General features: G+C 36.3%; 1 protein-coding gene across 20 annotated transcripts in view; it reads right to left on the bottom strand.

Annotated features, from left to right (window-relative positions):
- Positions 1–27,814, bottom strand: part of RIMBP2 (RIMS binding protein 2) — a 171,720-nt gene that overhangs the window by 51,465 nt on the left and 92,441 nt on the right. For all 20 annotated transcript variants that reach the window (XR_008579568.1, XR_008579569.1, XM_054844747.1 and 17 more), the window contains 4 exons: positions 17,901–17,990; positions 12,058–12,180; positions 5,465–5,569; positions 1,534–1,584 (listed from right to left, as the gene is read on the bottom strand). Coding sequence is in view for 18 of the 20 variants with exons in the window: in XM_054844747.1 (XP_054700722.1) it covers positions 1,534–1,584; positions 5,465–5,569; positions 12,058–12,180; positions 17,901–17,990 (369 nt within the window). In the remaining 2 variants the exon portion in view is untranslated. The remainder of the gene's footprint in view (positions 1–1,533; positions 1,585–5,464; positions 5,570–12,057; positions 12,181–17,900; positions 17,991–27,814) is intronic.

Genomic DNA, 27,814 nt, shown 5'->3' with positions numbered 1-27,814 from the left:
CTTGCACAACACTGTGGGTCAGCCTGCATTTCTAAACAGCAGACGGAAAAGGGAATAAAAGGTTTTGTCAGCACCAGGCAGATATTCAAGTGTATTAATTTATTTCAATTCTCCTTTGATTTTTTTGTGTTTAAATATGTAATTTAACCATAACTGTATGTATCCATTATGAAGGTTCCATTATTATAAGAGTCTCATTTTAAAATCTCTAAAAATTTCACTCCTACCCAAGACAAAGAGGTTTTGCAAACCTTGCCCTATTCCAACTAAAATTGACAGGGAAGCTCATGGTTTTTGAATGGGGATAAGAATTTGCTCCTATACTTCATGCCACTTCTATACACGACACAAGCAATTCTGTATCCTTAGTCACAGAAGACTAAATTACTAGATTTTTCTTTAGGATTAATGACTTGAAGGAAAGCTTGAAATGTGATTCAAAGTCCATAAACTCAACTGCTAATGAATTTACAGGAAATGCCCCATGCTAAGATCATAATTGAGCAATTGCTACGGAAAACACTAAGATTTTTTGATATATCTTTATGGATGATGTCTGTATGTGCAGGTATTTAGTGCCTTAAAAGTTAGTAAATTGAATCATCGCAATCATCTCTCAAAACTTAATTTATTTAACAGTGTTTACTTACTAAATCCAATAGACATTGGCAAATTCTAAAAACATATTGCAGTATAGTTGGGAAATGCTAAGAAAGGCCCCTGCTGGTGATACACAGCGATAGGATTAGAGGCAATGGACATGGGTAGAACCCAGAGAAAAAATCTGATAGGATACTAGAACAATGTTCTTTATAATGAAAGTGCTCAAGAGGCTGCCCGTAGAGGTGATCATATCTCCATTCCCAGAGATATTTAGAAATGGACCGGGCAAAGCCTTGAGCAGCCTACAGTAATGTTAAAGAAGGCCTTTCTCTGAGCAGGGAATCGGACCAGGTAGCCAGAGGTCCCTTCCAAACAAAAGTATTCTATGTTTCTAATTAAAAATTTGAATATGTTTCTGGTGCCCTCGATTTTCAAATGCCCAGTTCAGACTACCTTGAAAATATCTAGTATGTTCTAGTGTTCTCTCCCTATGACATCCTTTGAAGGTTTTTTGAAGTATCCAAATTCTTCCATTAGGTTTAAAAATTTTGGCTCTTTAACATGTTGCTTTATATTTACTAGACAGTATTTAATTAGGACCCTAGGTAATTAATTGTTAGTTGCAGCTATATTTCCAGCCTAAGTAATAAAAATTCTTACAAGTAATCACTTCCTTGCTATGCATGATAGTATTTAAAAAAAAAAAGGTACTAAAATTTCCGTTCTATACAAAGAGAAATTGAGGTGCACACATCACTTCCAACAGCTCAGCTTAATGCACTCCTAACTGAATTATAATCATTAAAGGATGCAATTACATTAGAATAGAAAAAACCCTATTTGCCTACATATTTCTTGCAACTTTCAAAAGCGATCATAAAGTCATCACATTCAGAACGGAATCTCCACAAGCAAAGGATATCTTCTTACCTCTAGTAACTGAACTGCTCCTTCATGTTCCTTCTTAGCTTCAACCTGAGCCTTGTTTTTATAATTAAGAGAGAAAAAGAGAAAAGAAAAATCAATTAATCATGCCACATATAGTATGCTCTAACCACATAAAGTGTCATACTGCATACTAAAATCCAAAGCCAATTACAGTCTTGAAGGGATGGCTCCATCAATATTACTATAGCGCTTTGGTTCCAAGGCACTGAAATAACTGCTTATTTTTAGGAGACTGAATCTCAGTGAAGCTTACCAGCCATTGGTATTTTGTTGGACCAAGAAGAGCATGCTTAACACACTGCAAGAACACATCAGAAGTATCTGTGAAACCCTCTAAATTAAAACTGAAAAATGATCTGTTATTCTACATTGCAGGAGGTTCATAGTGTAGAAACCTACCGTACCAGCTAGGAGAAAGCAACACAAAATTAAGCTCATTCTCTACATGCAGCAACAGTATTTATCATGTAAGTAAATAGCTCACAACCACAAGAAAGGTTGTCTCTAAACAGGTGTGCAACATTTGGGTCCAATCAACTGAGTCAAAGAAGAAAAGAGGGAATCAGTACGAACAGAAAAGTGTATTTTATGTAGCTCAGAAATTCAGTTACCAAATTTTGGTTGGAAAAAATCTAAACCTTAAAACCAAAAAACCTCAGTAACTTTGTGTAATCCTCAGTTTATTTCCATTTATTTTTTCACTATCTTCTTTACTAAAGGTTCCCCAAGGTAAGCAAAATTTTATTAACTATTGTATCAGGCTGATAGCAGTGTGATGCACTAGCTTTGCCTCTTAGCTCCTTTTTACTGTAACCCAAAGACCACGTTTTGCACATTCCTCATCAGAGAAAAGTCTTAAAACAACCCTCCAGTTTAGCAAAGGGCAACACCTCACAGACTTTCTAATTTAATGGGCCAGATAGTCCCATGATGGACACTGACTCAGCTATGTTAACATCATTTTCCTCATCTATGACGGCTACCCTACTCCCTTATTGGCTTCAGTGGAAGCTGAGTCAGGCCATAACGTCACAACTGAAAACATATACCCAAACTATACTTCACTGTCATGCATGGTAATAAAGCCTCTTTTGGTCCTGCAAGCACAATCATATTTCTTCCTGTACTACAATAATAAGTCTTATTGCTAGCACCTGATAAAATATTGGCTCCAGGAGCATTGGCGAACGTATGATGACAGGTAATAGAAAGCCTTGTGTTATCCATCATTACAAGTTTAATAAAATCTACCCAGAATATGAGTTCTTGATAAATGATTAGAAAACCTGCAGCAATAGCTATCTCTCTTCTACATCGAACTGTCTTGTAGTAAGGCTTTCTTGGAGAAAATGACTGATTCCCCATCAACACAAAACCTTGATGAACAATATTATATTCTTCCTTTTAGGCTGAAAATCTGATCAGTCTGTACATATATTAAAAGCACAACGATTTTTTATTTATAATATCAAAATGTGACAGCAAATGCATCAGACTGTACCAGTAACTTGCTTTGTTTTAAAGTGCACATTTCTGTGGTTCATCAGCAACTTTACGACAGTAACAAGATATTCTGTGAAATGTCATCCTGTTACTGCCTGGAATTACTACTTTCATTTCATGGTACTTTTTCAAGTAATTAGATCACTCTAATAAAAAAAAAAAAAAAGGAAGAAAGAATTTAACACACATGTATTAGGTATATTGGGAGGTCAGCTCTGGATGAAATGTGAGCCAGTGATTCCTGTTTAATGATGGAAGCAAAATATTGTAGTTACTTAGGTAACAGATTTATTTAAATTGTTTTTCTGACAATATACACTGCATTGTAATGTTAAAAAGGAGATGTGTTGGATACGAGCAGTCTAGACACTAAAGCAGAACAAATTAGCCTGTGCTCGTCTCCACCACCATGCCTAGAGAACTACAGGTAGCTTGGGTATCTCTCTACAAGATAGAACAGTACTCAGTGTAGACATCCCCCCAAAATCTTTCAATGTTTTGAATACTTCACCTCTGCTACCCATACAGTGTACTAATCTGGTCTTCATTCTTTTTCTATAGCATTAATAATAGCATTACAGAAGCAACTAAGCATCTCAATCAAGCTAGGATCGCAACATGTCACAATGGAAAAGAATCTGAGCTTGGAGCAGCTGAAAATAATTTTTTTTTTTTTTTTTTAAAAAACCCCTTTTTCTTTTTAAGTGGTATCTAGAATGAATATCACATACAGATTTTGTCAAGAGATGTGACGGGTAGAATACTCATTTAAGTTGTCACAGATCCTTATTATGAAAGACAATAATAATTTTAAAAGGCACAATAGCAACTTAATCACAAAGAATTAGACATTTGAGGGTGAAAATGAGTGTCTGTGCAAAGTCCTAGAAGGAGTATTTCAGGCTAAGGAATGAAACCAGTAAGAAGGATGAATTATTTCTTAAAAGCTTCTACTAAATAATGCATAGATTAATTGTTATGGTGGATTTTAGTATAGGAATTCTAAGCTAAAATTCTAGTGGAACTCAGTGGTAAATGATTATTAGATAATAATTTTTAACACAAATGATCTTGTATTCCATGCTACTTCAGCTCCACTGAACAAGAATTTAATCACTGGCTACAAATGCTCAGCTAGTCGCATTGGGTAAAATAACAAATACAATACAACCTTGTTATGCTCGAAGTCTATCATGCTATAGCCTAGCAAAAATGACTAGAGAAAACATTATTACAGAGATTTGTCTCCTGATGCAAATCTGTAACAAAAAGACCCATGTAATGTGGATTTATTGGAAGAAAATGACAAAAATTAGCAAGAAGAAAAGCTGTACCTTTCTTTGGTTTCTTTGCTTTTCCAAGAAATGTATGTGCAAAATTTATGTGGAAGTTCAAATGATAACAGCTGAATACAACTAGAAATGGCATTTTGAAATATGCCTAAATTGATTAATTGCAAAAGGCTAAAAGAAAATTAACTGGAAGATTTCATTTGGTCAAGTGAAGCTTTCTATTTCAAGCAAACTATATTTACATACATCTTTTTATTCTGCTGAGAATGTCCCTCCATGCCAATTCTCTACCAAATTATCATTAGCATTATTGTTTCTGTGTTTTCATCTAGTCAAGCAATTGGAAAAATCAACATTAGTCTTTAGACAACTGCACTGACTTTGGTAAGACTGAAACTCAATGCCATGTTTTTTACATTGTAATGAATACTGAGAAGTTGCAGTGTGAAAAAAAATGTCTTAAAGTGATTTGTGAATTACAGAATGAGCTTGGAAATGAGGTACTTAAACAACTGTTTAGTTTATGAAAAAGAAGATGAACTGTAATGTGTAAGTACCTTGACAAGGACTTATTTTCATCTAATTTAGTGGAGAAAGGTAGTAAGAATTGCCAGTGTCTGGATGATGAAGCCAAAGAAATTCTAAGAAAACATTAATGTGTCAGTGAGAATGATTAACTGTTCCAGCAAACTGACAAGGAAATGGTGGATTCCCCATATTTTGATAATCATGAAATTAAGACTGGATTCTTTCCTGGAATTTAAGGAATGCATAAATATTCCTGAGGCCAATATAGAGGGAAGCAATGGAAATATAAAGGAAATACAAGTATTTGCATCACTTTTCTCCCTAATGGAAAATATGAGGGCTTACATATACTGGTGTCAAGTTAATCTTCACTGGCATAAACATTTATAAGTCAATTAGTACAGTCATGTAAACCCAACAGTAAACATCGACTTCTCACAACTGCACCAGCAATCACGCAGAACAATCCAGAACAGGAACTAGTTTGGCAGTTGTGGTTCAAGTTCCTTTAAACCAGGAGATGTGTTTCATGATCTGTGCTCTGTCACTGCAATTTGCTGTTTCACCTGACTTTCCTTTTCTCCACTTACCTTCTGCAGGAGTTCAATTTCCTGCTGTTTGGCGTTGAGAACAGCCAAGGCTTGCTCATGCTCCAACTCCAGCTGTTGCCGCCGTTCAGCAGCCTCTCGCATATGCTGTTTCAAAGGAAGCAGAAAAACTATCAGGACACTTCAACATATTCTACCTGCAGCCAAACAAGCTGCCATTCCCAGGCACGCAGATATTCATCTCAACATAAAAGCTCTCTGGTATCACTGATAGGCAAGCTGAAAACTGAATAGGATTTTCATTCGGTCAGTACTTAGGGGCATATTGCCCATGGTAAACTCGGGCATTTTGACAGCAATCTCTTTTAGAATATACGACTCTGTCATTGCCAGCAATGTGGCCTCTCTGATGCACAAGTGAACAGTACCCATTTTATCCATCAGGCACACATTTCTATGTGCGTTGTGCTGAAAAATTAAAGCTTGGGAAAAAAATTAGCTTGACAATCCCCTAAATGCTTCTTTATCTAGGATATAGTTTTGTGATTTGTTTTGCAAATGATGACCCAAAAGAAATAGCTTACCTTTGCTAATATCTCCCTATTATTTATAGCAAATTATAGCAAAACTAACACAGGTGGATTTGGACAAAAGTACATACAGTACCCAAAAACAACTTTTAAATTACAGTTGTTACTAATGATTCAAAGCAATATGAGAAAGGTTCTTGGGAAGAGCACAAGCTGAACAATGTCAAGATACCCTTTGCAGATAGAAATCTTTTTCATTACAGGTTAATACTGCTCTCCCAATATCATTATAACTTCCAAACACCCTGTTAATAAATGGGAGTTAAGAAAGTTCTCTTTATAGATTCTGATCTCTTCTCTGGTGGAACTGGTATTAAAGATTTTTATTTTCCAAATTACATATTATTCCCATAATACTCTCAGAGCAGAGGCACAATGTCTTATCTGTAGCACCACGAGTTATTACACACAAACCTATTAGGAATCAGCACTTGGAAACACAAATATGAGACTAAAATTGACAAGAAAAGCCCAAAATATCTCTTATTGTGTACAAGAGAAAATTTTATCAAGCATATTGCTAACCTTTAATGAGCTGTTATTCTCTGCTACATGTTTCTCATAACAGAGAGGGACAGCACAGCGAGGCTGACTTCTCTCAATCTGGATATGTTTGCAAAGGAAGCAGAAATGTCTCCAATACTCCATTTGGATCCTGCTTGGGATTTATTTATTTTCATTTGATGTGTTGATTAAAAACAACAACAACAAAAAATCATCAAAGATCTTTCCAATTCATCAGTTTTGACTCTCAACTATGGCTTGTTTTTGAGGAGTTTTGTGAGGACTTAGTATTTTGACTGTACACATTTCTGAATTGTGCATATTGTAAAAAAGTTAAATGCTTCTGTTCATGGGTAATATCTATTCTCAGTATTTAATAATGACCAAAAATAATGGTTCCGATTCTCATCTCATCTGAATGAACATAACTATTTTGCTAACTAGTATTACTCATGATTTAAATTAGCATGAAGCTACATTTACTGAGCTCAGCAGCTTCCATCAAATCTTATGTCAAACTTGACACTGATGGAGCATCAGCACATTTCTTATATTCAAGAAATGGTGAGGCAATCAAGTCATTCTCACACCTTTAATTAAAATCTTTAATTATCAGGGGAAAAAAACCACTCTCAAGATTTAGTACCAGATTTGGTACAGCATATTTTGATAGCGTTAAGTTCTTACTAATTTTACAAAAGCTACTACAGAACTTTTCTAGTCCTTTGCAGAGATCAATAAATAATTAATAGCGTGACCATACAGTGAATCTATAAAATGTAATGAAGAAACAGATTGTGATACATGATCTGTGATTCTCCCCAGCTTTTAATTTCTCTGTTTCCTAAAATATGTATTTAATGATCTACAGTTCACAGATTTTAAGGTCAGAAAAGGCCGTTTGGTCATTTATGTTAACCTAAAAGTATCTCTCAGTCATTTTAGTATTGTCATGATCTACTTAGTATTTAAAACAGCAAGGATCTCTCCACCCCAGCATCTGTCTCTCCCTTGGCACAGCAATTAAATCTCCCCCAAACCTGAAGCAATTCCTCCCCTCCCACTCTGCTCACAAATCGGTTCTGTCTGCAAATCTGTTTTGCGCTTCCTGTCTGCACATCAGCTGCTGTCATTTCTTCTTGCAAGCCTGAGGGGAATAGGTTAGGGCAGTGGAGGAGGACTGTAGAGATCACTAGAAGAACAGCAAGGAGAAAGCTCTGAGCTGCTGAATTATTTCTGCATCTTCCTTCAGGATTGACTTCCACAATGATCACATCACCATGGTTTGTGCAGGTGGTGGCAATCCATTTGTCCATGCTATCGCTTTCCTTAATGCGAGGCAGGTTACAACTTTCTAAACACATAAATTTGCACTTCCCTTTTTGCACCCTCTCTAGAGGTCCTAATAATGTTACTGTAATATCAGAAAGTAAATCCACATCTAAAAGAGCATAGTAAAACACAGTAAGGACTTTCAAAACAATTGGCAAATAGTGCTCTATCCTTTCGAGAAAGTGTGAAGAAGGAACCTTTTCAGTATATCTTTCGATCACCTGCTACGCAGTAGAGAATGAACTGGGGACATCGTGCATATCTCAGTTTTCTTTCAAACTACAGAGCTAGACGGCTGTATAGTATAAACTGTTTCTGAAATAGCACTTAAGGGACCTGTTCAAACAGTTCTTGTTTATCCAGCTTCCTCATGGGCAGCAGGGGGATTTGACTGAATAGTCCATCCTAGCTCCAACCGTTTCAGCGGTTGCACTGTATTACCTACAGCTGCAAACAAAACAAAGAAACCCATTCTTTCCTACAGCAGTGACTTTTACAGTTCTAAAATGTGCAACTGGTTAATGCTAGAACAAACTCAAATGGCTTTCAAGTACTAAAGTCTTGTTTATGAGACAGAACTCATACATGATGCTGAATGGGGAGCAAATTTAATTCTCACCCAAGTACTCTGATCAAAGGACTTGTCATCTGCGCTTGCAGATGGGTGGGCACCATTACAGTGGAATGAATGGGAAAAGCTGGCTGAACACATCAGAAAATCAGAACTGTTCCATGTGAGAGGCACTGTGAAGATTGTCAGGAATTAGCTAATTCAGCAGTTCTTCATCTTCCCTTTTCTGCTTTGTTGATACATCCTGAATTTCTCAAAAGAGAAACTGAATTTCTCTTTTGACAGGGAAACTAGGCTAAACATTTCTCAAAACTTTCCAATGGCTGGAAAGCTGCAAACCATTTTTTCAAGCTACTAATTTCCTGAGCATATGAGGACACACATGAAATACACAATTAACTGCATCTGCTTGGGCATGCTTCAATGTTAAAAAGGAGATTTAGGGTTTCAACTCTGTTCAAGATACTCTGGCAGCTCAGAAGTGCTCTGCTCAAGGACAGAACTACTGAATATGAAAAGCCAGGATCTCTATATCCATCAGACAATTTTTGTTTCAGTGAAGGAAAACTTTTGAAGAAGTTCTTAAGCAGAACAGTAAGATTTACAGGATGTTTCTGCCATGTACATTAGAAGTATTATTTCAGTGGAAATTAAGCAATATCAGTCAAATAACCAGATTCAGCTCTTCCACAGAAGAAATTTGGAGGAATCATTAAGTCAAATGCCAGTAGATATCCTAATTAAAGAGTGGAGAAATTAATGTAGTTTGGTATGGCTAAAAAAGAAAGTACATTCTTTGATTTGTTTTAAGAAAGTAAAACACAGTACATCGTTGGAGGAATTTCAAGTATTCAAAACCATACAAGCCTAGCAAAACCAGTATCTGAACAGGGTAAGAGAAAGGAGTTAAGAGTTCACAATCACTTATGCTCAAGAAAGTGGGTGGGTTTTTTAGCAGCATATGAGTTCAGACAATAACAACTTGTATTTTGATTTGATGAAATGAGAATTAATGCCAATTTACTTAGAGCAAAGTCTAATCCTCAGCTGGTTTATGAGCCATGAAATCACAGTTCATTTCTTTTCTAGACTTTTTTCCTTTTATCTTTCTACTACGTGATCCTTGAAGAAGTGAATTTCTGCAGCTATCAAGCTGGAATCCCACAATCATACAGAGAGCACGGGCAAGCCATATCTGTTGAAATAGCTTCTAGGTGTTGATTCTACTTGCATATGGCTCACAGTAAAACAGCAAATTAGTGATAAAGGTATGTGGAATTGTCAGTTTTGTATTCCCCAGAAGAAAAGGAAGGAAATAGCAGAAAAAGTAAATTATCTTCCATTGCTAGAGAAAAACTTCCTACATGTTCCTAGGGAAAGTTGTATTAGTCTAAAGAGAGATAACTGTATCACGCTTCTATTCAATTAAGCAGTTTAATTTTCCTTTCCTAGTTCATTTGCACAAAATTCGAGGTTTATTCCATCAGTGCTACCTATTGACTGGTAAATAGGACATTGATAATTCACTGCACAACAATACACATAACAGTTAACTCTCCTTGGCATTGCCCAGTATGTGATTTGAACAGCTCATGTTTCCAGAAGATGCTGGACGAAGTTGGTTTACAGAGCAGTCAGCTCACTTTTGATAACCCCGTAGTCTTTTGGAGGCTCAGCAAGAAGGACCTACCTTATAACCACCTTTTATTTCCATCTGTAGCTGGAAAACCTCCTCACCTCTTGAGCAATATCAAATAAAGCTTGACAGAGGGTTTCAATGACGTATTTACCAGTGCAACAAGCCAAAAATAAAATCTCTCCTCAAAATTCAGACAGATAGCCATTTTGATCACTACAATCATCTCCAAAAGCCCAGATCTATTCTGATGCAGCCAACAGCAAAACTATTTTTCCCCTTTTAGAGTGAGTCTGATGCAAGTCAAAATCATTAACAAGTCCAGTTTTAAATAAGTGATTGTTCTTATGAAAAGCATTGGCTGAAGTCACTTAGAATTATTAAAACATTCTGCAAAAAAAAGTCTTGCTTGAAATCTACTATTTCAGACCACTTATTTTCATTTCCATCTCATCCAGCTCTCAGGGCATCCATCCCTCCTTTACTAGCCACTTCAGTGGTTCGAAAAAGGAAAACCTTGGGCTTGAGAAGATGAAAAATAAGCAGCTCTTTGGCAGTCTGTCAAAAAAGTTTCAGCACTGGATCAATGCTCCATTCTAACCAGACAAACACATCCTTCATTCTTCTGAATGGTCTGAAATACAGACAAGTGTTTACAAGTGTGTTCTCTCTCAAGAATCCTCACTGGAGTCCTCACCAATGCAGATCCTCCACTGATGTAAACAGCTGTAACTGCATGACTTTTTTTTTTTTTTTTTTTAAATAATCTTAGTTGCTTAACCTTCTTCAAGGCATGTTTTGGTGGCAGTTTTCCACATCACAGCTTCCATATTTTCTACAACTAAGAAAATCTGTGAACAGTGGCTCATTCAAACCAATTTGTGTTTCTATCACATCATATGCTTCCTTCCACTGGCTCCCTCTACCCCACCACGTTGTCTGTAAGGGACCCTTCAGACTCCTGATCCACCTATCAGGTCTAGCTTATCAAGTTACTGACTTCCATCTTTATTTAATCAATGACACTTTGGGAATTTGGCTGTTTCCTAGCAAAGCACTGTTTCCTTCCCACCACTAGAACTTTTTTTGCACTTTGTTTCAACATATACAAATTATTGCCCCCTTGAATTAGCTGGTAAGTAATAATCTCTTGGTTGATTCCATTTTCCAACTGAATTTTATTCTTACTCTACCCTATCACCTCAGCTAGATCCATCTCTGTTAGATTCACCTGGTGAATTCCACTATTTCATAGAATCAGTTTGTCCCATGGCATTATACACAATAACGAGGAAAACAGAAGCAGGACAGCATCCTTAACTAAACTGTGAAACCTCTACTGAAGAATACATTTCTGATTCAAAATGCATTATTGAATTTTTCTAATTTGTAAAGGAAGCAGCAAATTGATGATGTGAAAACTACTGTGTATCTGGAAAACAAGCATGGCTAGACACCAACGTAAGGTGGTTATGTACCAGGCACTGCAATTCTTTCTAAATAAGACCTCTCTAATAAAACAATAGCAGATTTTACAACCCCGTCTTGAAAATGGGATTTACTCTGCACAGACAATACAAGCTGGTACCAAGAGCTTGTTTCACAAGGCCACAATAACATTTTGAATTAAGTTAGACCGGCAGACGTAGCCCTTTTTAAAGTATCTTGGCAGTTGTTCATATTTCCTTCATCAGAATAGTCACTTCTCATCCTTTTCTTCTCAACTTGACTTACCTCCAACAATGGTATAGTGAAAACCTACAACCAATTACTTATAAAGTATCAGATAAAGATCTCTAAAGATGTCTCTCCTCTGATAGCTTGAGATTCCTTGTAGGTACTTGGTCTGCTGTATTCCATACATTTTATCATAACTATTAGGGGCATTCAGTCCCCTACTCTGCAATTCACTTATGCTTCTGTGACTCACTGAATGAGCATCCGGAATATTAAACAAGCAATAGAAGTACTGGATCATTGAGCTTGACAGCATTATACATACCTTTAGGACCTGCTCTAAGTTCTCCAGCTTGGCTTGGAGCTGGTGTTTTCCCTTTACAGCCAAATCTCGTTCTTTGGTCACTCTGAGAAGGGTTTCTCTAAGATGGTCATAGTCTGATTTTACCTAGAAAAATTAAAATGTGATTATTGCCCAAACAGCTAATTAATGAAGGGAAAACTATATCTGACACAAATATTTCTGCATGTTAAAATAGAAAAAGGAAAGAAAGTTCAAAGAAAATAGGAAAGAAGGGTAAAAAATGGAAGGGAATGTTCAGTGAGGAAATCCTGTGTGTCTCCTATATATGTATGCATGAAACACATTTTCTTTTGACAAGGACTACAGTCTGGCAACCAAACCGTAGTTATCCATAACGTATACCAAGTTAAATAAATATACTATATAATGCACAAAATAAATGACAATCAAACAACTCCTAATTTCTCTGGATCTCAGAGGCATCAGAAATGCATGTGCTATATAAGGAGACAGAGATCTAACATATATCACAGAATGGTTTGGGTTGGAAGAGACCTGAAAGCCCACCTAGTTCCAACCCTCCTGCCATGGGCAGTGACACCCTCCACCAGACCAGGTTGCTCAAAGCCCCGTCCAACCTTGAACACTGGATGGCATCGACAGGCTTGAGAGATGGGCCCATGCAAACCTCATGAAGTTCAACAAGGCCAAGTACAAAGTCCTGGCCCATGGGTTGGGGCAATCCCAAGCACTCACATGTACATATAACTCAGATGTACATTTTTCTGGACCAGTCTTTAGTGTAAGTTGACTTCAGAATAAACTCAAATATACATGATCTGCCTGTGTTAATGTTTGGTATCAGTGTCTACAATTCAAAAACAGGCATTCTTCCACAAAACCCTTCCTCTCCCTTAAAATATTTGCATACAGAAGGTTTTCAAAGGATCAGACACTAATCAAGTAGGATTTGTTTTCCTATTTTATTTTCTTGGTGCTAGCTTAACCATTTCAGTATGCCTAAGTCTTTTTATACAGGATTTTGTAAATCATCAGCGAAAGTGACTACTTTGTGAACATACATAGAAGGTAAGAAATATAATATTAAACTACTTTACCCTGCCATGGAAAAGTTCTTTCTTTGATTCAGATCAGCTGAAAATTTGATTTCTTATCCCTGATCATTTTATGACTTTATGTCCTGTATTGATGCATAACAATAGGATTGTTACAGCGTGTGTCCTATCAGAAACTGCAAATTTTACATTAAGAATGAAAACCCACCAGCAATAAACACCTGGGTAAAAAAGCATTCATAAGGTTCACATACTATTTCCACTTCCCTGCAATGTTGATAGAAGGTAAGAAAGCAAAAGAAAAAGCCATAATATTTTTAGTGAAAAGCATTCCAAGAAGCATCTGTTTTCCTTTGTTAACTGCAACACAGAACAGAAGCATAAACATTGCTGGCAGGATTACTAAGGAAAGGCAAAGCAGTACAAAGTATTGGGATAAGGCATAGGCTTTAATCTTGGTGCAGCTCGTGTCTCCTTCTAACTTCAGTTAAGGAAGTGACAAGTACTTTTTTTTTTTTTCCCATTTAATTACTGTAATTTCTTGGGTTTTTTAAAGAACGAATGGCATTAAGCAATCTCTGACATGGATATCTCCTGGACATTTTCTAAAGCGATGGTTTGAAACTGATTCTGCCTTTCTATTTGCCTTCTGGCCTCAGTTTGTTAACTGGCAAATTTTGCCGTGGACCAAACAATCTAAATGGTTGCAGCCAGCCCTCGTATTCATCTTTGTAAGAGGGCTCTTTAGAGTGCAGTGGACTAGAAAAAAGAAAGAGGAAAATGGAACAAATCATGTTTTCCACAAGAACTGATGCAATTATTGTCAACCTCAGGATTTTTTTTTCTGTGCACATTTTTCTTTTCCTTTTCCCTCATCTCTTTATAACTAAGGAAACTAGCAAACAATGGGTTTTCAGAATCTATTAACTTCCTGCATCCTTTGTATTGTATTTCATTGCTCAGATCAGTCAGTGTATATTGTTGAAGAATAATGGAGTGGAAAAAGGAAGCAATGAGGTATCACCATCAACGATGCAATTTTGTTATTGTCTGTGATTCTCAGTTAATTTACTGAGGATGAATGAAATACAATATTTTGAATAAGTTTCAAGAAAAGGTTCTTTTCCTCAGGCTTTAGTTTTCCCTGTCTCTAAAACAACTGATACCAACTGATTACCTTTGTAAAGAATTTTCTAAAACTTGTCATTATAGTCTGAATAATTTTTGGGAGCTAGTGAGCACGGTACCTTTCTGTTGTGTTTTTTTCCCTGCTGGCAGCGAAGGGGCTATCAGAACAAACGGTACCTATCAGGCTGCTAATGTAATTTTGGAAAGAGAGGACTTACAGTCAGGTAGAACTGTCGATATTTTACACTTCTCAGGATCTTTCATTTAGGATCTCAAAGCACATACCTAAATTAGTTAAAGTTTAGGAATACATGAATGGTTCTGATAATTTCTCTACTTTCTCTTTTGGCGGATCAGCTTTTGAACAAAGTTCTGTGTATATTTTCTTTTTGCAGGTTGGAAAGCACACCACCAAATCTAGCAGCCACACCAGTAATGACAATTACTCTTGTTGCTTCCAGCAACACTGATAACTTTTCATATTTCTACAAGACATTCTTGCCAGGACTTTCTCTTCTGAAGATTGTGTATCACAGAATGTTGTGATATACACATTTATGTAACGCATAAGGCAGCATAAAACTTCATGAGTCTATAATTTGGGGGGTTTTTTGTTTTGTTTAGACATTTGTTCTTAAATGTAAAGTTAATGCTCTCTCCAACCAGGCTGTTTAAGAACATATGGGATATACATGAACTTGAATTACACACAGAGCACATCAAAACATCGATGTTCCCAGTGGCAGAAACAGTTGACCTAAATAGAGTGCCATCATCAACAGTTCTAATTTCATGATAGAAATGGAACATTTTGATCTGCGATGTTTCTCTGTTCAATGCATCAACTGATTTATTTTTCATCCCGTACCTTCACACGTACTAAAAGCACCCTCATTTGAGTCAGTTATGAAGGCCAGTAAACTGCTAAAGTGTCTTCCACTTCCTGAACACTTAAACAGAAACTAGTTATTGAAAACCAGCACACTAAAACAACCAGCAGTTTATTTCACTGGTGAGAAGTGCCACCAGTCCTATAACCCACCATCTGCCTTAATTCTAGACTTTAATGACCTGCCAATTGCTCAAACGACTTACATTATTCAGAAAACATTATTCAGAAACTACCATGAAAATGTTATGATTTCAGGTATTGTGGAAATAAATTCTGAATGTATAACGCCTATTCTATTTTTACGTAAAAACACTAGCCCATATAAATTCAGATGAGCACAAAACCCAGTTACAGCCCAGTGTCATAGCCCTCCTAACCACGCAAATTTTTTTCACAAGTACTGCACTCCAGGAATGCATCTTTTCTCTCTTATGCAAAGTACCAAAACTAAATCAAGTTATGTGCAATTTTAGCTTTATTTTGTGGATGTAAAGGTAGACAGCCTCGTACCTACTCCTTTCTAGAGTCAAATTTCAGCAACTACATTGTGCAAAAATAGCAGTAGTTTTATCTGTGCTACATAACAGAATGCATAAACACTCCTCCAGCCCCATTTGCTTGGATAAAGTTGGCCTGTTTTTCAGGCCAGCTCTCAAGGGTGAAAAAGAATAAATTATTTTAGGCAGGTTTTCCCCTTCAAGGCTGAGCCTTAACTCTGTTAGAATTCTGCTCCAATCTCCACATCCAAAGCTGTATAAGTTCACACTTTCTGAATAGTAAAATGTAACCTAAACTGCACAATTTATCCTCAACTGCACTGTGTGTGGTAAAAAAAGAAAACAAACAAAACACCCAAACAGAAAAACCAAAGTAATTCCCTCAGAAAAGCTGTTATGCAAGAAGGAAAACACAAGATTTGTTAACATTCAAGGTATACTGCAAAGATTGCATTTGTTAAAATTGTTAAAAGTGAGGCTACGCTTAAAGTAAATCTTTGATCCTAGTGAGGCTGTGATATTGAATTAGTAGCACAGGCATCCAGAATTGCTGCATTGTGCCTTTCACAGTATTTAACATATCTGAAGAAACAAACACCCATAGTATGACAAATTCTGACACTACAACAGTAAAAGGTAATTTTATTACTTAGTGACTAATCTGTCAAAGGTTGACATTTTACGTTTATATTTTAAATTGATTTTACTAGGTTTTTCAATGTACCTCAAGCTCTTCACTGTCATAAGAGACAAACATTACCTATAATAAAACATTATTAACTGCATAGTTCTTCACTTTCTGATAGTAAGAGGGCTAACACTTTTAGTATCACCAGTGTAGTGAGCCTCCACTGCATTAATGCTGCATGCTATTCCTGTGTCAGCTAGAATATAAAACTGCCTAAGTAAGACTTTATGTGCCTCATGAAGTACAGAGTAAAGGCAATGTGTAAACAACAATAAAGAGAATTGTGGAGGCCCCATCCCTGGCAGCATTCAAGGCCAGGTTGGATGGGGCTTTGGGCAACCTGGTCTAGTGAAGGGTGTCCCTGCCCATGGCAGGGGGTTGGAACAAGATGATCTTTGAGATCCCTTCCAACTCAAAAAACAAAAAAAGAAAAAAAAAAAGAAAAAAATTAAGCAATGCTATGATACATGAGGTTTCCTCTTATAATAAAGTATTATTACACTGCCTTTTTATGTAAAAAACAATTTAAACTCCTCAGCAACAGCAAATTTCAGGTCTGCTTCAATACCAGGTGCTACACACAAAATGTAGAGTACATGCATAGCCATCTCTGAATTTTAATAATTTGCATTGTCTCAGGGAATTAATCAGACCTCCTTTGGTCTGGAAATTCAGCAGTGAGCTACTCCACGACACATGCACGTCAGAGATATCAAAGCATGCAGCTACCACTGTTTTGCAAGCTTTGAAGATGGGCTTTCATCAGAGCCTATGTGAGTTACAGCTCTTCTGATATGAATGAGGTTGCCGAGCAACTCACTTAAGCCCTGTAGAAATCCCAGATTGGAGTTTTATTTTTAGCTAAATGTAGCCCTGTAAAGTGGCTGGTTCATGATGCTTCTTCCACTGAATGTATATGTGGTGAGGCACATCAGCCTCTCCTCCCCTACCACTTATGCCACGCACTGTTTGCCATAGATATAATCACACTGTAATCAGAAAGATATTTTTTGTCCCATAACAGGCACAAAAAAGAATTGAAGAAAAATGCTTACTGTTAAAACAGGTTTTATATCACGATCTGAAATAGCTGAGACTATGCCATGTGCCATGCTACAGGAGAAGTAACAACTGATAAATTGAGTTTTGGACATTTACTGCTGGACAAGAGCTTGTCAACATTTTATTGAGAAATTTAAAAATGCAAAGGAAAAATGCAGAAAGGTAGGGAAAAAATCTATTAGATAGCAATTATTTCTATCAGTATTTTTCAGAAAAAGATGAGATTTTTTGAATCAAGTCTCATCAAAATCACCAAAGAAGTCTTATTACCAAAGCCTAATACTGATTTAAAATACTAAAAAAATATGCATCAGAGGGATGATGTAAATCCTAAATTTTCACTTGAAAATAACAATTGTTCATAAAATAAATTTTTGTAATTTATTTTTAATTAAAATATTTTATGTTCTCAAGTAGAAGCAAGCAAATCAGAAAAAATAACTATACAATCCACTTCTATCCACTCTGCAGCCTGATTGCTGTAACAAATGAACGTATGAGTTCTGTGCTCATGACGTTACCTGGTCATATTGCAGTGCTTTGTGGGACACACTTGCATACTGAAGGCTCAGGCGATTCTTTTCTTGCACAGCATCCTTCAGTTCATTTTCCTAAAACACAAGTGAAGAGTGTTATCAACCATTTATCTCCATTACAGTACATCCTATTAAGTGCTTAAGGAAGCAATGTTTTTGCATTATTTGGTATTAAAGAACTATTAAGAGTAATATCAGGCACAGAGCCAAAGGCACTGAAGGTGCAGAAGCAGCAGATTAGCTTGCAATTACAGTTGGCTCTATCGTAAACCCACGTTTTCAGTAGATGATCTGATTAAAGATGTGCAGGCAAAGAGAGATGGCCTCACTTCACAGGCCTGGTGCCTATAAAAATAATAATAAAAAAAAATCTCCCTGTGGATGTAACAAAGAGCTCAAACATGGCTGCCTCACTTAGAGCTGGGAAGAGGAAAGGACTTGGCTCCCAGAAAAAAAGTAATGCTATCAAACTTAGGTCTTCGGAAAGCATTTTGAGGGCAAAAGCCAGCAACTGGAATGTACACTCATATGCACATTTTTATATTCACATATTTCACTTATAATGTATATTTCTAATATATGTAGATATGCACATTCTAATACAAACGTTTTTAGAATCTGGGTAGAGCATCTATGTACTACAGTGGCAAGCAACTCAGAAATGCAGATGGAAGTCAAAAGGTAAGTAACCTATGCCTAAAGATCAAGGTATTAACTACAGCCTCAGGAATGGACTTTTATTTACATAGACAGCATTATAAGGAGGAAGAAAGGAAAAGTAAATAAAAAACTCAAATATACAGTCAAAGGTCAAATTAGAGGGATGGAAATGCTTTGTCAGGTCACACAAATCAAAATACATGCGGCTCAGGAAAAATAGCATCATCCTCTGATATTTCTGACAATTTCTTTTTTGCACAAGTTCACAAAGGTAGCTGTCTGCCATTAAATCTTAAATTCAATTCCTTATGAACGTTGCAATCAGTCATGCTACGTAATCTGTAATCTTCCCATCCTACAGTGTGCATTATACAATATCTTCTAAAACATTGGTTATATTTGCCAAAAACTATACTAAGGTGGGCGAAACTGGGCCCACTTTTGAGTGACTTGAAATAATTTATGATTTTGCACCATTAAAATCCACACCATCAGAAGTACACCATAGTACAGAAAAACTGTTCAAGTAATGCTTTATCACAATTTCTCTTTAAAATTCTCAATATGAAAAAAATTAAATTGCCAATTTTTTATTTACCAATGTAAGCCCTAAAAAAGCAATTTAAAAATTCTGATATTTAAGTGCTTTTCATACTACTTGAACCAAAAAACTTGCTATTTTAAGCATACCTTTCTTAAATCAATTTCAAAACTCTCTGCACACAAAGTCCATGTTTTAATAGAAAACTTCATTACCTGAGCATCAGAAGTAATGAAGCTTACAGATTTCTGCCTTGGCTACTTGACTGATATCTGAGAAGGTGTGACATCCAAATCTGATTGAAATTAACCATTGGGTTCAAAATTTATAGGATCAGCTACAAAGATAGTATGATTACGTGAATATTTTTTTCTACAGAAAATTAGAATAAAATGTCCTTTTTATGAAACATTTCACACACAAAAGGCCATTCTGAGTAACAGTGATTTTCATATATCAATTAATTCCGCAGAAGATACAGCGTTTCTGCCCACACCTGGAATGCCAATCTAATAGTTAAATTTGAACATAAACAAAGAATAGTGAAAATTAGTTCAGCTTAAGTAATGACATGTTACAGCGCCATCATCGTACGATATCAGAACATCTCATCACCTTCAGGAAGCCGTTCTCTCAACTAAGCGTTAAGTGCTACTGCACTGAACAAAACTAAGATGACAAACTACAGAATATTCACAGTCTCCTGATTGCAGATATACCTATCATCTTGCACATAAGGAGCTCAGCAATTGTAATTTCTCAAGACTGCTAAATCTGTTGTTCAGGGTGCAATTAAAAGTGGCAGTCAGACTCTGTGAGATGCTAGACAGTTCTGAGGGCCAAATGAAAAGAATTTCTTAGCTCACGTTGCATTTTCAAAGCTGTGAATTAAATCAGTAAATATTTTTATAATATCAACGAACTGTACAGAACAGTTCCTTGGATACGCAAATAAATCATTGTGTCCTATTAACTGCTGAAAGTCACTTGTAAAGTGTTGTGTGTCTATTCTGCACTTTACAAGGTGGAACTAAGCTACCAAAACCCTTACAACTGCAGGCTTTTGTCAAACTGGATTTGACATTGACTTTAATGGATCAATTTGCATTTGTTACAAATCAATACTGCTCAGCTGACTTTAACGGGGAACAAGTGACAATGAGTTACCAGGTTTTAATCGTGTTATTAAAAGGAATTCAAGCAGAAATGGGGGGAAAGGAGGAGTAATTGATGGCATTCTAGGCCAGCATCTTTCACACCCTACTTAAATTCTCCAGAATGGAAAACAGTTTATGAAAGATGGCACAGCAACTGAGCTGGCTGTTAGTCCTACCTGAAGAAAAAACATTTTTATCACATTTGCAAGGATGAACAGAAGTAGGACAGTAACTGTCCCAGCTTCATTGGTCCTTAGTTATAAGCCTATTTCTTTTCACTTATATCTCTGTTCCTCATAATGACAATTTCTCTCAGTATTCTTTCGCATTTGTCAGGATAAAGCACCACCTATGTTCCCCATCCCAACTAAATCCATAAGGATCAAGAATCACCTGAAATAGTAACATATATGTATATATTATCAGTGTGTGTGGAAGTGACATAAATACATGTACACTTACAATATTTATATTGCTTGCTCTCAAAAAATCCATTAAGGAACAAAGAATAAATGATTCATAAAGTTCTCAGAGCAATAATGTGGTAAAAGCCAGAAACTGAACTAAAGTCTTGTAAATTTTAGCCAAGTTCCTTTATTGGGCTGTGTCTTCTGGAAATGATCCAAGTCATAATTACTGTCAACTCAGAAATTCCCACAATATTAGTTTCAATCATTTGTTGACTTAAGTCATCTCTCAACAGCAATGAACCCTACCAACAAGGGCCCTGGCAGCAGAATTTGAGTAGATTCTGCTGCAATATTAGGTACTGCATAGTACTATCAGTCATGTCCCTAAAAGTAACCTGTGATGTGGTTAACTGAAGCAGCACGTACTACTGCCAAAAGAGGAACACAAGGTAGTTTCTGTGTAGTATACGTGAATAGTACTTCACCAAACAGTTATGTTCTCTCTCAATCCATTGACTTCAGTGATTTGGTCCCTTAACAATATCCACCTCAATATTTTCCAGATTAGTTAAATATAAACCTTCAACAAAAAAGATCAAAGTTAATTCCAGCTACCCCAGAGCTAAACTCTGCCCAATAGCAATTCATATATTAAAAAAGAGAATTGAAGTCATGTAGAGGAAAATGACATTTTTAGTTTTCTTCCATGCACAAACCAGAAAACTCAAATTTCTGATATAAATTCTTATTGGCCAACAGTCAGTCTCTGAAAGTTGCCGGTTCGCAGCTGCTCTTCTCAAAAGTGCTATCGTACCACCATCGTGTGTGCGCCCATTTGACTGGGGCCAGAGCAGCACACAAAGGGAAATCCAACACATTTGATTATCATTCCACTATGTTGTGAGTTGACTTCATTGGTATTTTATGATCGGATCCTGAAAGAGCTTTGAAACCTCAAACCCATTTTAAGGTAGACAAACACCTTTTGAAAATCCCAGCTATGTTTCTTCTCGCACAGGACGGCTACGCTTCCTTAAGAAGCGATACTGAATAAATATTTTTCCATTCTCTCTCCCTTACTTGGCAGCTAGCACTGAATGCATTAACAACAGGGCAACACTTCTCACTTCAGCTCTTTCAACTGCCAATTCCAAACAGAACCTCCAAGTCAACAGAAAGAAGAGGTCAGCAAATACATAGGGCAGCCATCACAAATGACAGACTTACTGGCAGTAGGCTGGATATGCGCTTCTTGCCTCCAGCTTGCCTGTGAATACTAGGGATTCTCCGCTACAGCCTTCCCCACTCTCAATTTAATAACTCTACCAAATCCTAAAGGGATCGTGCAAAGAGGCATCACTGTTATTGCTTGGACTTAAGAGGAGATTTTGTAGGATTTCACAATTTATTTCGAAGCTTGACATGATTCAGATTTTTAAAATTCTTGACAATAAACCAGTACCTGTCCAAAAACCAAACCTGTGGAAAGCATTCCCTCATCCTTTCTATTTTTTATACAAATAGCTTTTGACTTCTTTTTACAAATTTAATGAGAGTTTTGTCCTTTTTTCCCCTGCTGCCCTCTCCTCTGTTCTTCATTTATGCACTATATGTAACAATTCTGACAATTTCAGAAGCAACATTTTCCTAGAATCAAATGAGGTCTACCATTTAACCTATGCAAATCAATCCACTGCAGCTGTTAATAAAGGCAAGTAGGGTGAAGATTAAGAACTCATCAAGCCATTTAGTCCAAGACACAGTATAAAGGGAAATGCTGACTAAATGTTAGCAGACTAATGTGCAAGTGAAAAGGAAACAATTCTTTGTACTTCCAAAACCACTTCTCATCAGTTTCCAGAGTCTTGACATTGGGTTTCAATTATTAGTCGAACAGTCTGTCACCCCCTTTCTAACAATGTTGCTACACAATATGCATTTAGAAAAATCAAGGGCTTGAAGCAATTTAATTACTAGTCTAGCATGCATCCAAAAATTTTACAGAGAAATGAATGTGGAAAATTAATGATAAGAAAAGAAACAATAAAAGCTGTATGTAGAACTCTTTCACCTTCCCCCAGAAGGATATTTCCCGCTGTATGTAAGGAATGCTTCAGGCATTCTCAGCTCTGATAGGCATTTTGATTTAAGAAAACAACACTAAGGATGATCTTTTCAGAATCTGCAAAGTAAACTGAACCAGAAAATTGACAGCCCTCCCAAATGTATATAAACACAAGCAGTCCTGCAGTGTGACATTCTTTAAGAGGTGCCCAGAGAACTGCACGGATTTAAAGGCTCACACACAAGTACATACTTCACAAAACATGAGACGATTAATAAAGAATCATCCATGAAAAATTAAAAATAAAAGACATTAAAAATAAATTGTGTTACCTTATATATAAGTTGCATCTTGTTTAAGTGCAGAAATGAAGGCAAAAATGTGTGTTCGTAACAGATCAAAAGTAGAAATTCTCCTACAGATATGAGGACTGACTATAAAAATTCACGGTAGGAGGATGACTTCTGTAGATTTAATACAATCTGACACCACTGTCTGGGTAACAAGGTTCTACATTGCCTGGAGAAAGGCATCTGTTGCCCTGTGTGCTAGTTTGCTCATCCATCAATTATTTTTGTTTAAAAAAAATGTTATACACTATTCATTTATTTGTAGCTCTTTTTCTTTGATACTTGTTTTTGCCAGTAACCTGGAATGACTGTATTAGAACACTCTGATTATAGTTCCCTGTGATAGTTCTCTATTTTGATGATATAGGAATAGAATTAATCCAAGAGAGAAGTGAAAACCTCTAGTCTACAGGTACTTAAAGAAAAAGGAAACATGAAGAAACTTCTGATCTTTTCTCATGTATTTTTGCCCTGTAAATGACTCACTTCTAAGGTCAGGTTCATCACCACCAATTCGTTTTTTTCTTCTTGTAAGAGCTAGATTTTAAAGGCAAAGCTGACTCATCCTGAATAGCACACAGCAGAACTATTTAAGAACCTCAACATGGAGAAGCTAACAGAGCTAGGCTAAGAGGCACAGTCTGTACAACAAACTGCCATTAAAACCTTTCTGGTTTTCTCTTAGTAATGAGCATGTGGATGATGCAATACAGGCTGTCCTGCATAATTCTAACCACTATATAATGTAGCACTGAGCAAAGTGACACCAGAAGCAAGCAGAGAAAAATGGCATTCACAAGAGATGCAGCTCTTCTGTTACTGTTAGTGTTCCGACACCACTTCCATCATGTCTGACAGCTGTGGATGCATACCAGTAAGATAAAAGGGGGATCAAAGAAGGCACGGAAAGATGCTGAATGTCCCCTCCCCGTCCCATGAAGGGTACAGTTCTATCCAGTACTGGCTTCCACAGTTATCACTGTGACAGTTAGAAAGTTGCACTTTTAGTAAACAACATCTTATAAGTTAGTGGAAAACCATAAAATGCAATGAAAAATAATCAAACTGAAGACTTTTTCTTTTTTTTTTTTTTTTTTGAGGTGTTTTACTATTTCCATTTGATTCTTCCTCTCAGTTGTCATGATGAAGTGCACGTTAGCAAGTAGTACAGGAAAGTAGTCTGACATTTTATGATGTTAGCATTTAAAAAGTAAGGAATTTCTACAGAGAATATTAACAGGCATACATAAGTTTTTTCCACTACCACTCTTAAGATAAAGGAAGATCTATTCAGAAATGCTTGCATTTTAAATAAAATCACTTCATAATTTGATTTCCTTCATTTTAAAAATAGGAATTTTTCCATGCAAATTATACTTTGTTCTAACAAAGGAAAACAAATGCTGCTTTACCACTCTAATCAGTAGGCTGAATTTAGCATAAGAAACACTGTATAAAAATAGCACTTCTTAAAAAGCCCTACTAAATAAGGAACGCAGGAACTGTAGCAGTTCACTGGACTTGGAAATCACCAGTGTCTTGGCACTACAGCGACCAGGACCAGATGTTACGGAGGAAGCACAAACAATTAATGCATGGTATTATTTTTTCACTTCAGTAAGACTCTTAACAAGCTTTGCACTACCAACTCATTTCACTAACACTCTTTTTGTCTTGTCCTTTGGAGTATTAGCTTTTCACGCAACTGTTTCTTCTAACTTGTCCACACAATCTTTTCTACCACCTCAAATCTGTCACCCCCGTAACAACACTGACTTACGTGATGAGGTACTCACTGCCATGTTTTGCATGATCAGAGAGGAAAAGGGCAAATCAACATCAGATTCACCTGAACTTCTTCAAGATTCCTCTATTTTAGCATCACATTTAACCATATTTGATTTCCTGCTGCTCAGACTATGGCCATCACTGATAATTGTTCATCACACTCTCCATCATATTTTCTTCACCAATGGCACATAGTATGGACATGAAAAGACCCTCTCATCTCTTTTAATAATGAAAATGGGTAAAGTGATAACTTTAGATATATCTAAGTGCAATAGTTTTATTACAGCATCCATAGTTGTGAATAAATAACAGCAGACATTCTAGTTGCAGCTGTTTATAATGAATTACCAAATATGCAAGTTCTTTCCAATACATTACTTTTGGACTTTATACCTACTGTCACTGAAGGAAGTAATCATGAAGACAGTAAAAAAACCAGACAATCCCCATGATAACTTTATTTAGTATTTGCTATTATGTTCATATTTTATGATGTCTTGCTTCCTCCATGAGGTCTGTGGAATGCATCAACTAGACTCTATACTCAAAAGCAAAAGACCAAATGTCTTTGCACACTTTCAGTTCACAACACAGATGGAACGAAGCCTCTAAATGGCAGCAGGTGGCATTATTTTTTTTGTTAGCTTCTGCAGAAAGCATCAAACACTGTTGCAACAAGCAAAGACAGCAATTGTATAACTTACGTTTTTCAGTATCATCTTTTAAAACCTTCTCAGCATTTGCAATGAAATGTTATTATTGGATAGCTGCTTAATTCCATAATGACAAAATCATACATAATCTTGTTGTGGAAAAGTAGTATGCAAATGTATAGCTGATAACTGAAGAATCGATTCAAGGTAATTTTAGGCCTATCAACTTCAAAGAAAAATAAGGGGTAAGGCAGAGGTCAATTCTCATCAATAATGAGTTATTTATCAATAATGAGTTATTTATGTATGTTAACACTGTAATACTTTCAGTCTAAGGCTGTTCCAATAACTAAAATTATGCAATATTGATAATGCTTTCATCAGTAACCATATAAAAATTACTTTGATAGGCGTAAGTTTTAATACAAGCTTTGTACCAAAGTAATTCTACCACTGACAACACAGCTGCTCCCAATTTAGCCACCCAGAGCACCTATACAATGTGCTTTAGCTTTTGTCTAAGATACCCCCTCACCTCAAGTTAGCCAAACTACTACTTAGTATTTCCTTTAAAAAATAAGCATGTTTGTGTTCCACCTTTCAAATAACATCCAGCTGCTGGGAACATAAACATAGCCAAAGATACAATAAAAATACATTCTGCAGCCTTTAGTAGTGAATTAATCTTAAATTTAATATTACAGCAGTGTTTTCCCTCGGTAGTATTAGAAAGTTAATCAATTTGATTAGTAGGCTGCAGCAAAAATCAATATTTATTTAGGGGGTTTTCTTTCAATTATTCTTACACTCACTTCTCAACACAATAAATTAATCCACGTATCTGAGAGACAGAGGGTCTAATTCTCATTTACCATGGCACAGTTCTAGTTCATTCAGGGACAACTTATACCCAAGAGAAAGAAAAATTATTCACCGCTCAGGGAGAAAGAAGTGAACAAGGTGCCTCGTCTTTATAAAGGCACAAAGGAAACACAGTGTGGCTTAAACATTAACCTCATTTGAATGCTGGTATCAAGCTGGCACGGTCTGAAGGGGACATTCCCTACTGCCCCCTTAACAAAAAAAAAAAATTTTTTTTTTTTTTTTACCATCAACATATCTTTTGTTTCACATCTCCAATTGGTAGTAAATTGTTCTGTTGCCTTGAGTCCAGTGGATGTGCCAAAGATCTAACTTATTTCTGCAGGTCAAACCAAATGCCACCAAATATTTAAAAATAATTAAAATTCATGCTGTAGTTTTAATGGTTTCTGCACATGTGTGAATCTCCACCTGCACTTTGTGATAATTCATAAGGAACTTGCTATCCACATTTTCCCCTTACTTCGATTTCACTAGTGGTAGAACAAACAAAATTCATCAGCTAAAAAACCTGAACAAAGTTGTTCTGATCACCACTGCAGCTCATTAGGGACAAGGCTGCAACAGAAAACATCTATCCAGTTATCTACTAAGGCATTAAGGTTTCCATTTGCTGATCAACAGAACATAGACAGAGGACTGTGAACGGCAATGTGAACTTGGAGCTCTCTCAGTAGAATACCTTATAGGATCTTCTAAAGGTCATGTACGTTAGTATTCTGCTAACGCACCAGTTGCAGACGCTTTTATATAGGAATAGCTCATGGAGAGATCTTGTCAACTTTGATTAAATTGTCAAGTTGTGCTATTTCTTATAATAGAAATTTCTTATTCTTACTGAAATAGAGCAAGCCATTTCTTGTTCTATTTCACTGATAATTAAAATGCAATTACTTAGATCAGCTTTCACAAATATTTCTCAAAAAGCTTTCCCTTTTGTCATGCACAAAGAGGAGAGAATAGCAAACAAGATCAGCTGTTGTCATGGTAACATCGTGCCCCAGCAGGTGAAAAACTCGGTCCTGTGACACTAAAAAGGGATGAAATGCACTGAATCTAAGCATAGCATCAACTAAAACTCAACAAGCTAAATGTTTTTTCATAGATTGGCATATTTTTAAGCAACATATTTAGAGAGGCAAATGTTTAAAAAAGTGAACTCCGGTGACATTAGTAATTATTCAATTATCTCAGAGTAATTTTACTAGGCAGGAATTTATATTGATATATTGCATAATTTTGGAAATCTCTATGCAAAGTTTAGCACAATTTTTAAAAATTATAAGTGACTCTAAAACAGAAGATAATTTTTTATTTCAAGACAGTTATGAGAAAAATATGCTAAATAATTTTAAGGGTTAGATGCCAGAAGCATCATTCACAAACAGCT

This window comes from Grus americana, chromosome 16 (assembly GCF_028858705.1).
Source record: "Grus americana isolate bGruAme1 chromosome 16, bGruAme1.mat, whole genome shotgun sequence".
In the NCBI taxonomy this organism is placed as follows: Eukaryota; Metazoa; Chordata; class Aves; order Gruiformes; family Gruidae; genus Grus; species Grus americana.
Note: the sequence above shows the minus strand (reverse complement) of the source record. Positions and strands in the feature narration are given on the sequence as shown.